Source organism: Colossoma macropomum, unplaced genomic scaffold, assembly GCF_904425465.1.
Source record: "Colossoma macropomum unplaced genomic scaffold, Colossoma_macropomum, whole genome shotgun sequence".
NCBI classification, from domain to species: domain Eukaryota; kingdom Metazoa; phylum Chordata; class Actinopteri; order Characiformes; family Serrasalmidae; genus Colossoma; species Colossoma macropomum.
In genome coordinates this window covers 7,764,921-7,778,024 of record NW_023494802.1, presented here as the reverse complement: position 1 = coordinate 7,778,024, position 13,104 = coordinate 7,764,921, and the positions used below count along the sequence as shown (strand labels likewise).

At 38.9% G+C, this 13,104-nt stretch overlaps 1 protein-coding gene across 1 annotated transcript; it reads left to right on the top strand.

Moving 5' to 3' along the window:
- Window positions 1-10,997: 10,997 nt before the first annotated feature.
- On the top strand, window positions 10,998-12,939 carry sp5l (Sp5 transcription factor-like). Its single transcript, XM_036591881.1, has 2 exons — window positions 10,998-11,051; window positions 11,580-12,939. Exons 1-2 carry the CDS (start codon window positions 10,998-11,000, stop codon window positions 12,630-12,632), a joined length of 1,107 nt encoding a protein of 368 aa, XP_036447774.1. The 3' UTR covers window positions 12,633-12,939.
- The last annotated feature ends 165 nt before the right edge of the window (window positions 12,940-13,104 follow it).

Below are 13,104 nucleotides of genomic sequence, written 5' to 3'. Positions count from 1 at the left end.
TGAGATTTTGAAGAATTTTATCATTTAGTTTTCTTTTACATTCTACTAAACCAATTTAATATGGCCAAACGACCGAGCAGCGGAGTGTATTTAAATGACACTCATAGCAGATTGCAGTGAAAGGAGTTGTTGCCGTGCAGTAAAAAAACTCAACTCTCTAGTCTTTTAATATGGAGTTTCGGTACCCCCCTCCATTTCACTCTCTCCTTTCGTCTTCCGTCTGAGGGAGTGCGGGTGCATGTCAAGCGATTGTTGAATTGAAATATTGATGTGGAGTATCAAAGCGTGGCGTATAGCTCCTGTGTTTCCTGAACTAACCGAAAGGCGCTTTGATCATGGGCTCCTGTGATCTGACTTCTGAAGTTGTTAAGAGTACTGGAAAACAAAATGCAAACAAACTTCAAGTGCCCCTGCTAGTGATAAAAGTTTCTCTGACAACTAGAAATATGTGCTTTTCTGTATCTACACCTGAGCACACAATTCCAGTACTGCATACGTACAAGTGGACGAGCACTGAAATTTAGGAGAACTGCAAAGATGTTGACCAGGCTGCACTACTGAACTAGTGTTTTACTGCAAATGCACACAAATTTATCTTAGGCCTCACACTATTTATACAATTTTGCAGTTTTAAACTGGCAATAAATCGTTTTTTCCAATAAAAACACTATATAACCTTAGAATAAATACAAATAAACATAAAGGCAGTACTGTGCACAAGTCAGAGACCACCCTAATTTAATTTCACATTAAAATGGTCATCAGGTACTAGTTATACATTTTTCAGTGTCAGGAAAAAAGCAGAAAACTCACATAACAAAAACAGAATAAGCTTCCATTCCTATAAGGAGACTTTTAGTTTTTCAACGAAATCTGCAGGGGTATTTTTTTCATCGCCTCCAAAGTTCGGTAGTAGAAGTTGGTTGCATTTCATGATTGCCTGATTCTCACAATCCACATAATCCCAAACACACTCAGTGATGTTGAGGTGTGGACTCAGTCCATTGTTCTGAGAACATCAACAGCTTCTTTGCTTGATTTGCTTTTCTCAGAAAGGGCTTCTTGATGGCTACACATGCTTTCAAACCCATAGTGTTTAGTGACAAGTAACAAGATTTATTGTTTTTTAATGAGGTTATTATTACATCAGATAGAAAAAAAGACCCAGTTCTGTCTCCATTTTGTAGCCGGCATCATGCCTGTACAAAAACTCCGGATTTAAGCAGCTTTAATAGAAAAAAGTAGTTTTTTGAAAATCACTGCTTTTTGAAACCTTGTATAAAGCAAAAATGTACGAACAGCAATAAATTTTTGTCATACATGCATTTTTTTCCGAATGTTTGGAATTATGAGGTTGTAAAGGAGTCAAAATACCAATATTGCTACCAGCAAGCTAATATTGCTGCACATTTAAATGTCATCATAAAACAAAATACCCTTCATACACCAGCACACTTTGTCATGTGGTATGTAGGCTGCTGTGGCAGCATCAGGCTACAGCTGAAGTAAGTAGTAATGGTATATAACAATGTTGAGCTTTACTGTTAATTAATAGAGTGTTAGCTTATTTGTAGCATGTGTGTAACAATATTCGTATTTCGTCTACTTATGATAATGATAACTAACTGATAATGAAAACGTATGATAACTACAGTGGCCATTTTTGGAAATGCCGTTCAGCTCAGACCTGGAGTTCCTCATTTGTTCATGACATTGACTAAATAAGAACTTCAGAGGTCTGTACGGTCAGATGAACACAGGTTTGGATTTGTTCAGTTGCATCAGCAGCGCTCCTGAGCTCATTTAATGAAGGACTGATTAGATAAACTAGTTACTAGAGGGAAACTGTGAATACTGGACTTCCTCAAGGACAGTTTTGGAGATGGTTAAGCGAACCCAGTAAGACATAAGATCCCAGACTGTTTATTGCTTTATTTATATTTATTCTAATCTTAGCATTTAAAAAAAAACAAATGAACACCTACTGCCCAGACAAATTGCTTTACATCTCATTTGTATCTCATTTGCCCAGATGGCCTAAGACTTTTGCACAGTGCTGTATATTCTGTGAAATGTTGTTTGACCCTTTTCCCTGTATATTTATTAAACTCTTTATAGAATAAATATACAGTTTATACATGGTTCTTGGATTGGTTGTATGGTTCTAGGAAAAACTTTTAATTGGTATAGAACCTGTACATTACGTGGAGGTTCTTCGAACTTTCAAAAGGTTCTTCATACTCATGCATCTCATTTACATTGAAAAGTCTTCTTTGTTATAAGGTCTTATAAGGTCTTCTAATGATGTCTATGTTTGTTCATGTACCAGAAATATGATTTATTTACATGATCTTTTTCTACCTCAGTTTATTCCTTAGAATTAAACAGGCTGTTTCTGTTATGACACCTTCAAGACTTATACATGGCATCTGTTCTGATTTACTGCCCTGTACTGTGCCTCATTCAAAAAGTAGTCTGAGAAACACTGCTCATAAATTCAATGTGAATGGGTGATTTCTTACACCGTAGTTAAACATGAACCTAACAACCAATGCAACACATCCCTATAAGGCATGTATCTGTTCTTTACAAGCAAATGAAAAAGCGTTAACCCCAATGAAGATGACATAAATTACAATTAACAAACCTGAAATGTGCATAAACACAGAAAAAAGCAACAAACTTAAAATGCCAAACCATCAAGCAGTCTAGCTAAAGCATACTTTTTTCATTTATATCTTACCTCTGATGACACAGATCACTGTCAAGTACAAATCAACTTTTTTACTTGGGTGGTTGACATTTTATACTTTAGAAATGCACAACTTTTACTCTGTCAAAGTTTCAGGTCTTGCTTTTACAGATCACATATTTTAAATACTCGGACCTTCATTTTCAAGGTACATTCACAGGGACGCTAGTTCAAAATGGAAAACTCGAAAGCTGAAGTGTGACAATGAAGGATAGTGTCCGTCAAAAACGCACTCCCAGCCCATGTAAGTTAGACAGACACTCTCACTGATTATAATGGAAGCATTTTGGTGTTGTTGTTCTCACTTACTTATCGCTCTTGTGCTATTGTTTTGCAATCGGCCTGAGGAGGATCGGTTCCCCTTTTGAGTCTCAATGTTTCTTCCTCTTGCTTTTGGGGAGATTTTCTTGTCGCCATTGGCTTCATCATTGGGGCTTTTTCTGTACATTCTTTCTGTAAATCAGCTTTGTGACAACACCTGTTGTGAAAAACGCTGTATAAATTAACTTTGACTTGACTTCACATCAGGACATGTTGTAAGTTCATATTTACTACTGTACTGTTTAGATTTTCTCATAATTGCTTACAGGGGCCCCTACTGGCTCAGGCCCCTGGGTACACGCCCATAAAACCCATTGGATGATCCAGGCCTGCGTACTGGTGAATAACGTTTCTGATTCTTGATCATCTGGGTGGCTCTATCTAACATTACTCACTTATCAGTATTTTTCTATTTGAACATGTGTGCTGGGGATGTGGCTGAGCAATAAAACAATAAAAACAGTTGCTCCTATAATGTTCTTTGACAGGTCGCTGCAACAAAACAATTGGTGTGTTCATAAAAAAGTTTGGGCACCCCTGGTCAAATGACATGCTTTGTTGATTTTCTAAGTGAACGTTTTTTTTTAGTTTTTTAGTGCATCATGCCTAATAATTGGTTTTAAAAAACATTAAAACATAACATATAAATTGTGCTATTACTTTTGTACAGTTTTTTTTTTCAAAAATTAAAATCAGCAAATAAACAGTAATTGTGCACTAAAAGTGAACTTATTTTCACTTAGAAAATCAACAAAACATTTAACTTCCTCTTTTTCCTCAGAAAAAAAATAGTTGACTTTTAAAAAAAAATCATGCAAACTTAGTGCCTCAAAAAGTAAGTTACTCAACAGGTTCAGACGTAAATAATTATATATTTGACTCACACTAACTTTCTCATTTCCAGTGCTCCACACTTCTGCAGCAAGTAAGGTTAACTCAAACAGCCCAGTCATTTCATATGGTTCAAGGCTCTACTTTTACAAGGTCTGCTTATTCTTGAATTAGTCAGGTAAACTTACATCAATTTTCTGTTTTGTGTAATGTGTTGCCACCCATTAAAGCAACTGCATTATATAAAATGGATTATTCCATACAGTAACAAACAAATGGCTTAGATAAGACCAGAATTGTCCATTTCTGTGGCCATGTTAGCATTCATGGCTCCAGGCTGAACTGGTAAACCAGGACACAAAACACCACCATGATGAGAATATCAAAAACAAGTAAAATGCATCCAAACTTCACATTTAATATGACAGTACACTCTGACCCACTCTGCTGTAAATGTAAATGTAATGAACAGAAAACAACAAAACTGCTAAGAATGATGGGAAGCTTTTTGGGCACAGGACTATTCAGTCTGTAGGACTGTGGTGTAGAGGGTAACACTTATGCCTTCTACACTGCAGAATGGGGATCCCCCCCACCAAGGCAAGCAACCTACACTATACCAATAAGAGTCCTTGGGCAAGACTCCTAACACTACCTTCTCCTAGCTGTGTAAGTCACTCTGGATAAGAGTGCCTGCCAAATGCGGTACATGTAATGTAAATGTTAAATCTTAACTAGATCTACCTCTAACTACGGATTATACAAGAAGTAGTTCATGTTACTAGATTTATTTTTGACAAAAAAGTAAACCCTAAATATGAAATTAGCACAATTATCATGTTTTTTTACAGTGCAACAAGCAATGCCGAGATTATTCATCCTCTGTCCAAAGTGAGAGTTAACACGAGTAAAAGCATCATTCTGGAAAAACCGCTGACATTTTAAAGCTAAACTTATTATTACTTTCATGTAAGTTGATGATTTATACAGAAGTAGAGAATTTAAGTGACGTGGCAAGTAATGACAATTGGTTTAACATGTGGCCCCACAAAGGGAAATGTGCTAAAATCTCTTGAAGCAAGTGATCAGAACTAAAGGAACTCAGCTCCACCGTTAAGAGCTCTTTTGTCCCATTTCTCTCTCCTACAGAGTTATCTGTGGTGGTTATGAGCACTACTGTCTCAGCCTGCATTGATTAAGGCTTAAACCTGCAGAGATGCAGGCGACAGCAGGCTGTTTCACTTTTATCTCTGTCTCATCCATTATACCACATTTGTCACGTTGGCTGTTGGAGGGTCATTTAGCCAACATGAGGCTGTAAAACTGGGTTTTGGAAATGGCCACCAGTACAAAAGCTCATGGCTGGCTGTTTGGAGTGCAGATGGTCAAGACAGCTGGGACAATTTAGTGATCTGAGGCTCTAAAAGTGCCCCCAGACATGCTAAAAACAGCTTGACAACATGCCTGCTTATTCCTGCATTGTTTAGTCCCTTTTATGAGCACAGAGCTCTAAGCGGGTGGATTTGTCATCTTTGATGGAAAGAGTACGGAACTCAATCGTTGTGCGTTTTCTCTTATTTTCTGTCCTTTTTTCTCATTTAGAGGCCCAATTTAGACATGTGGAAAAAGAGGCTTGACCACCCTAGAGCTGGCTTTCAGAGACCACCGTAAGAGTGCATATTGAACATTTTAGTGCCTCCAGCTTTGTAGGGCTGTTTGGACGTTTCTGCTGCACTAAACAGTTCTGCAGTAATAAAAGCGAGTCCTGCTGTGGTGGTGATTCCTTATTGGAAAGGCCACATGACAGTGAAAATGACTAGATATTAAACAAAGTTATTAGTAATTATTTGTAAATATTTTATCTGAGAAGGAAATTTCCTGTTCCTACATCTTTTATTGATAGGCCTTATAATAAGTTAATTGTGTTGTGTATGTTCATTTACAAATAAGTGTAAAAGTAGTCTTATTGTTTTTAATTTCAATAACAATTTCCACCATGTTTTTATTGTAAATAACCTCTTTATGTTTAGTGTTTTTAACCCTTTAAATGTCCAGAACTGCTTGCAGGTCCAAACTTTATCACTTCCATAACTTAATAATAACTCAGACAGTTTGTAGTACATGGAATTATTGAATAATACATATAATACTATGTAATAAGACTGAAATTCTAATCTTAATGGGTTAAAGTTAGTTTTATATAATTGTTTAATTTTATTTTACTTTGTTTTATTTTAATAGTCCCCTAAAACGATGCTCTTAAAAAATAGTTCTTCAAGGGTTCTTAAGTGAGGACAATGGTTCTGCATAGAACCTTGAACACTGAAAGAACAAACTGCTTAAACTGTTCTCTGCCTCGTTAATCGGTTTTCCTCTATGATGGTTTAGGATTATTTTTAGACTGAACATTACAGTCAAATTTATTTTTAATTCATTATGGCCACATTTTATTTGATAGTCTTCAAAAAAATAACAATCTGCTGATTAACAACAGCATTAGGGTTAAGATTAGGTTTAAGATTAGGTTTAGGTTAATAGAAACTATTACATTCAACTTATTTTATTTTATACAATCATTTGATTTGTCATTTTCATTGCTGTTTTGTTGATTTTCAAAGTGAAAATAAATACAAATAAATAAAAAAGCATAAAATTAAACTAAATTATGAATTATGTTTTTCCCATTATAATAAATTTAGCAAATAAACAGTAATTGTGCATTCAAATGTGCAGTACTGTGTTCTCAGTAGAGGATGTGTTACTTATTTTCACTTAGGAAATCGGCAAAACATGCTATTTGACCAGGGGTGCCCTAAACTTTGCAAACGACTGTACATATCGATCTCTAAATTGTAAACAAATCTGGTGAAATTCAGTTGATAATAAACAGTACTAGGTTTAGATTAATAGAACTTATTTTATTTTGTTTTATTTGTTTTAATTTATTTTTCCAAAGTTGTTGAAACACTGGAAGAGTAAAACTAGACTACAGTGAGTAAAAGCACATATTGCACTCTTATTTAAGCCTCATCCTAAGAGCTGTAAGAGGCTGGCTATCAGTATTTTAGTCCTGAGTGTTGGAGCCGCTGCCTGATTGCCTGCCATCTCTGCAGCTGCCTAATGAAGGCTGGGATCTGTGCTTGCTCTGGAAATGAGTTTTCCCTTGAAAACGCTGGAAGTCGGATCCAGGTCTATTTAAATGAGGTAACATGGGGAAGGTAAGCACAACCACAGGAGCATTGTTTTCACAGTTCAAAGTAAGGCGAGCATACTTTGCACTTCAAAGACACTCATCTGGGAGGCAGTCAGAGTGGGGGTGGGATGGGGGGAGTAGGAGCGGGGGGGGGTTAGGGGACAGGAAATAAGAATCAGGGTAATTAACAACTTCTGCTCGGTAATGAAGCCCACAGAAAGAGACAGAGGCGGCCTCCCTCTGTAAAACGCCACCAAATATTTGATGTGTTTTACTCGTGTCCTTTACCCCCTTTTTACCTGCTATTTGACTGTTATTTTGTTTTTATTAGTATTACACACCTTAATTGCCCCCAAAACACTCTACAAGATCGCGCTGTTGATGATGTTGTGTTTCTGCTTCTGTGTTTCTAACATGGCTTTTTTTTCTCACAGAGCTGTAATTTTACACCAGATTCATTCTTGGAGAAAGGATGTTAATGATTTGTTCATCCTTGTTCTTTAGGTTAACCAGCAGAAACAAAGGCTCATGAATTATGTAGCAGTGCGGTAACAAACAGGAATCAGTGCATAAGCGCTGCAAACCAGATCCACATCACTGTCTGAGAATAAATGAGGGCTGAATACGTCTTTAGAGTGAAACGGCACTCAGAGCTTATTGATTCTACTAATTGGGCCACTTTAAAGTACAATGACAGTTCAGTTTTATTCATGTTTATTAATGTTATTAAAGTATTTGTATATTTAAAAACATGTAAGAATTATGAATTATATATTTCTTTCTGCAAGAACCCTCTAAATGTTTTGAGTGCTCATGGTTTTATATAGAACCACTGTCTTTACTAAAGAACTCTTGAAGAATCCTCTATTATGTGTATATAAAATACAGTTTAAATGTGAAATTAAAGTTAAAATTAAACTAAATTATTCATACATATCTATATGTGTTAATAATGTGTTAATGTGTTGGTGCTCTAATTCATATGTGTATTTATTTCAGTATTATTGTAGTATAATTCCATCCTGTTAGATCATGATGACAAGGTGCTTTGATAAGAGGTCCTAAATCTGTCTCTACAAAACCATTCAAACCTGACCTTAAACCTCTATATATACACACATATATAAAGAGTGATATATATAATAGTAAGTAAGTAACAGGTTTGAAATCCTACAAATATTACTTCAGTACTAGCATCCCTTTAGTGGAGTTCCTGATCTTTTAATCCTTTATTAGTTCTATTATGTAATTTCATACAGTTTACTCCATTGTATGTCTTAAAAACTTCATTACATTACATTACTGAGTCTTATTTAGATATATGTTATCAAATTACATAGTGAAGCCAGTATAATGCTGAGAAGGTCCCAGCTCATCTAGAACTTCCCATCTATCATTAACTCAACTGTTCAGGCAAATTATTCTAATTTAACTCGTTTCCTTTATGTAAGACAAATGTTCCCCTTTCTGTATCTTATTTCAGCTGGAAAAACGCATTATAGGCAAATAATATATACAGGCTTCAGAGACATTGTATTGTCATCATTAAAGCTCACTGTGTGATTATCATTACATGAATTAAACTGTATAATTATTCAGATGCTTATAAATTAGACAATATTAAGATTTTTAATTAATACATTTACTATCTTAATGTTATGGTAGACACTATAAATCTTCACACTTGAATGTGACATAGTTTGGGCACCCTTGGTCAAAAGACGTGTTTTGTTGATTTTCTAATTGAAAATATGTTAACTTCCTGTACAGGAAACAAACTGAGAATGTTCTCTGTAGAGGAAGTGTTAACTTATTTTCATTTGGAAAATCAACAAAACATGTTTTTTGACCAGGGGTGCCCAATCTTTTGAGTACAACTATATGCTCTTACACTCAAAAGAGTCTCTGATAGTGAGTTTCAATGAGCTATACAAGATCAGAACCTCTTTCAGTCTAAGTAGACCCGAGAAAAGTGATGAGTGATGAGAACACAAAGAGCCTAAATCAGTGTAAATGTTCAGGAATAATTAGTTCAGTTAATGCAGCACAGCAACTTTACAGATAATTTACAAAAATAAAGTCTTAAAATTAGGGCTATGGATGAAGCCCTGTCCTAATCTAATGTTTTAAATAAATAAATAAATAAATAAATAGTAAAACAGATTTGTTGCTTTAACTTATAAAAGTCTGTCTTAAACTATTAATTACTTAAACTATTGACTACTATATTTTTAACCATAATAAAAAAAACAAAAGATGTTAAATGAACAACACTGGGAAATGAAGCCTAACTGGACTACAAAAAAGAGGACAATCATATAAAAGTGCTCCTGTTGAGGTTGTACACGATGCCTGATATGTGTATGGTGTGTTTGTGTGATGTAGGCCTATAATATATAGGTGTGTATTGGCTACTCTTATTATGCCAAGACTATAATTTCCCCTAATTTTAGCCGCACGTGCGGCAGATGTTTTTTTTTTTTTCTTGAAGGCCTCAGAGAAAGAAAACCCGAGCACAGACTGAATACAGGCCGATCAAAGACCCCCGTGTTAAGTAGCAGGTCAATGAGCAGCTCTGCAGGACGCTTCGGAGCCCGGGGTCAAGGTAAGGGCGACCATCACATCCACCCGGATGAAGAGCAGAGGGCAGAGAGGGAGGCAGGATGAGCCCCTGTTATGGCCCGGCGGGGTCTGCTGGGGTCTGAAGTCCGGAGAGCGGAGGGGCTTCTCTGGGAAAGTGGTTTAACATGCTAATGCGCAGAAAGAGCGGGATTCACCTCAGCGCATAACAATCAGCCCGCAGCCCCGGGAGACTTCAGATCACCAGCTCAAACACAGAAATGAGGGAATTCAGCGACTCTTTTTACTTTTCTTTGACTCTTTTTTCACTGTATGGGGCAGATTCAGTAAAGTTAGTGAAACAGCACTTTCGCCACAAATCGCAGATCAGGAATTCGCTGTTTTAGCTTTAGCTAATAAAGTCAGTCAGCTCGGTTCCTTAAAATGTTGCGCGCATTAAAAGTGTAATAGTGAGATGAACAGTGTAAAAGAAAAATCATGAGTGTAAATGAATATTTGTGGGAAAATTCGAGTGTATAAAAAAAAGTAAAAGATACACACAAAAGTTACTAAGTTACCAAAAGACGAAGCTGCTTATTCGCCAGCTTGTTCGAATTTTCCGTTCCACCTTAAATAAACTGTAACTGCTACAGCATTTAAGGTGGAACGAAAAGTTCGAATGAAAAGTCTTGCCATTACTTTTTTTATTTCTTATATTTAAAGGCGAATTTAGCCAGTGAGTGACAGAAGTTACTCCAGCCGAAGGACAGAGATGACGTGGAATATTTCGACTACAGTAATTCATGATGGATCCATATGAAAAGTGTAACATCCTTTAACTGTCCTCTCTTATTATCATGTTATATGCTTCTTTCAAACAGCTGTTGGGAGGGTGGGGGCTTCACAGGTCAGCGTTTGGTAAGATTTCATTAGAATGAAATAAAGGTTAGCGCCCCCCCCATCCCACTCCCCACCCCGAACATCAGCCCTCCATCCCGGTACTTAAGAGACCCCGTGGAGAGGAGCTTTACTCTATAAAGGGAACATGCAGTGGTAGCTCGTGAGGATGGACTGCAACAGGCTCGAGCTAACACTGCAGAAGGAGGAGTGCTGCGAGGAGAGACAGCGGCTGTGAAAAGAAAAGAAAATACGCGAGTAAGAGTCGCTGAAGTGGAGGAGCTCGGGAAAGAGTGGAGGAGTAAAGAAGTGCAGGAGTTCGCAGGATTACTACTACGTTCATGCGCGCTCCCCTGCCTCTGCTCGAGACTCGGAGCGCGCGTCCCTGCTGCGCGTCCCCGGCGCGCTCTTTCGCAGGTGCGGATCTGGTGAAGGCACGAGCACATGGCTGCGCTAACGCTGACCAGAGCGGATAACTTCCTGCACAACTTCTTACAGGTTTGCGCCTCTTTCTCTTCTAATATCTCTCTTATAATATCCTTAAGCACATCATGCTTTTGTACCCATGTGACAAGAACTGAGGCATTAACATCAACCTCTGTATCAGTAATGGGAAATTTTGTTAATTAACCTTTTATTAATTATGTAATTGCTTTTATAAATTGTGTTATTACAACATGTGTTTTATACTTTTTAGTTTAACAAAGTTAAAGGTATTCAGTTGTGTCTTTATTGCTCCATTGAAACTCTTAGTGTGCAGTTCTGAATGCAAGTTGCATTTTTAAAAATGTTATTATTGATAAATAATCATATTATATGTTTTCATTTTAAACTTCTCAAACTTTTTTACAAATAAAGTCAATCCACTGATACTTTGGCTTTTGCTATGAATAACTCGAGTTGTGTAATCAGTGATGACATTAAAGTAATTATTACAGCAATTATTGAAGGAAGTATTCTCGAAGTATTACTAATTTCACTGTATCTCTGCTCTGAGTTAATGACATTTTCTCGTGTCCCCCTCAGGATCGCACCCCCAGCTCATCTCCAGAGAGTGGCCCCAACCCACTCTCCTTTCTGGCCACCACGTGCAGTCAGGCTTGGCAGGTGAGCGGCGGCGTGAGCGCCGAGGGGCCCCAGTTCCCCTATGAAGGGGCGGTGGGCTCGGCGTCCGGCATGTTTCAGCTGTGGAGCAATGAGATGGCACCCAACTCAGGCCTGAGTGCCCACCAGATGGCCTTCACCGTGCCCAAGGTCCAGTTCCCTGGCCACGTTCAGACAAGCCTGGGCTCGCACTCTCACCACCATCACCACCACCATCATCATCATCACCACGAGCTGCCCCTCACGCCTCCGGCCGAGCCACCCGCCACATACTCATTCGAGCTGTCTCCGGTCAAGATGCTGTCCACTCAGGCCCAAGGGAACGCTCAGTATTATGCCCAGCACAATGCCATGGGTCAGAACTTTCCTAGTTTTCTGCAGACCAATTCAACCAGGCCTCCTCACCTAGCCGGAGGTCCTGGCGATGACAGCCAGCAGTGGTGGAGCCTCCCTCAGGGCAACGGCGCCCCCTCCGGCCACCACTTCTCCTTGGGCAGGCAGCTAGTCCTAGGTCACCAGCCCCAAATCGCCGCCCTGCTGCAGGGAACGTCCAAAAGCCTGCTGAGCTCCACCCGCCGCTGCCGCCGCTGCAAGTGTCCCAACTGCCAGACATCGGGGAACAGCAGCAGCCTAGAATTCGGCAAAAAGAGACTGCACATCTGCCACATTCCGGAATGCGGCAAGGTGTACAAGAAGACGTCCCACCTGAAGGCGCACCTGCGGTGGCATGCCGGCGAGCGTCCCTTCGTCTGCAACTGGCTCTTCTGCGGCAAGAGCTTCACGCGCTCGGACGAGCTGCAGCGGCACCTGCGCACGCACACCGGCGAGAAGCGCTTCGGCTGCCAGCAGTGCGGCAAGAGGTTCATGCGCAGCGATCACCTGTCCAAGCACGTCAAAACCCACCAGGGCAGGAAGGGGCGCTCCGGACAGCCCGCTCAAATTGACCCACAGCTGAGCAACATCAAGAGAGAATGAGGGGGGTTTTCTCCAAGAGACTTTTGTGTCAAGTTAAGAGAGACAAAGCCATACTGAAAAGCTCCCAATTCATGTTTGCTGGCTACAGTGTGGAAGTAGTGATGTCTGATGTGAATTGTTTGGAGTTTAGCATTGTTTACGATGCCACACCGCTAGTGAAGAGGCAATGGAGGAACACTGGGAGCAGTGCACTCTGTCGTACTCACAGCAGGTCTTCTACTGATCTCTAAGACTCTAAAAGACTGAGGAAGCCCACTGCAGTTGGTACCTATTCAAGTTGGTACCTGTTTGTTTTTTTCTCACATGGTTTCAGGCACACTAAACCGCTCAATGTGACCTAGACCCATCTTTGCACAAATCAATTAACAATTGAGTTTTACATTCACCAAGAAATGTACAAGCACAGTATAAAATAAATTATTTATAATTTTTTGTTTCTTTGTTTTTACAGAAAATGTTGCCTTAACATGAA

Excerpts from the sequence above, each read along its gene's own strand:
- sp5l (XM_036591881.1), top strand. The coding sequence starts at position 10,998 with ATGGCTGCGCTAACGCTGACCAGAGCGGATAACTTCCTGCACAACTTC. Across the intron at positions 11,052-11,579 it reads TCCTGCACAACTTCTTACAG|GATCGCACCCCCAGCTCATC; the intron begins GTTTGCGCCTCT and ends TGTCCCCCTCAG.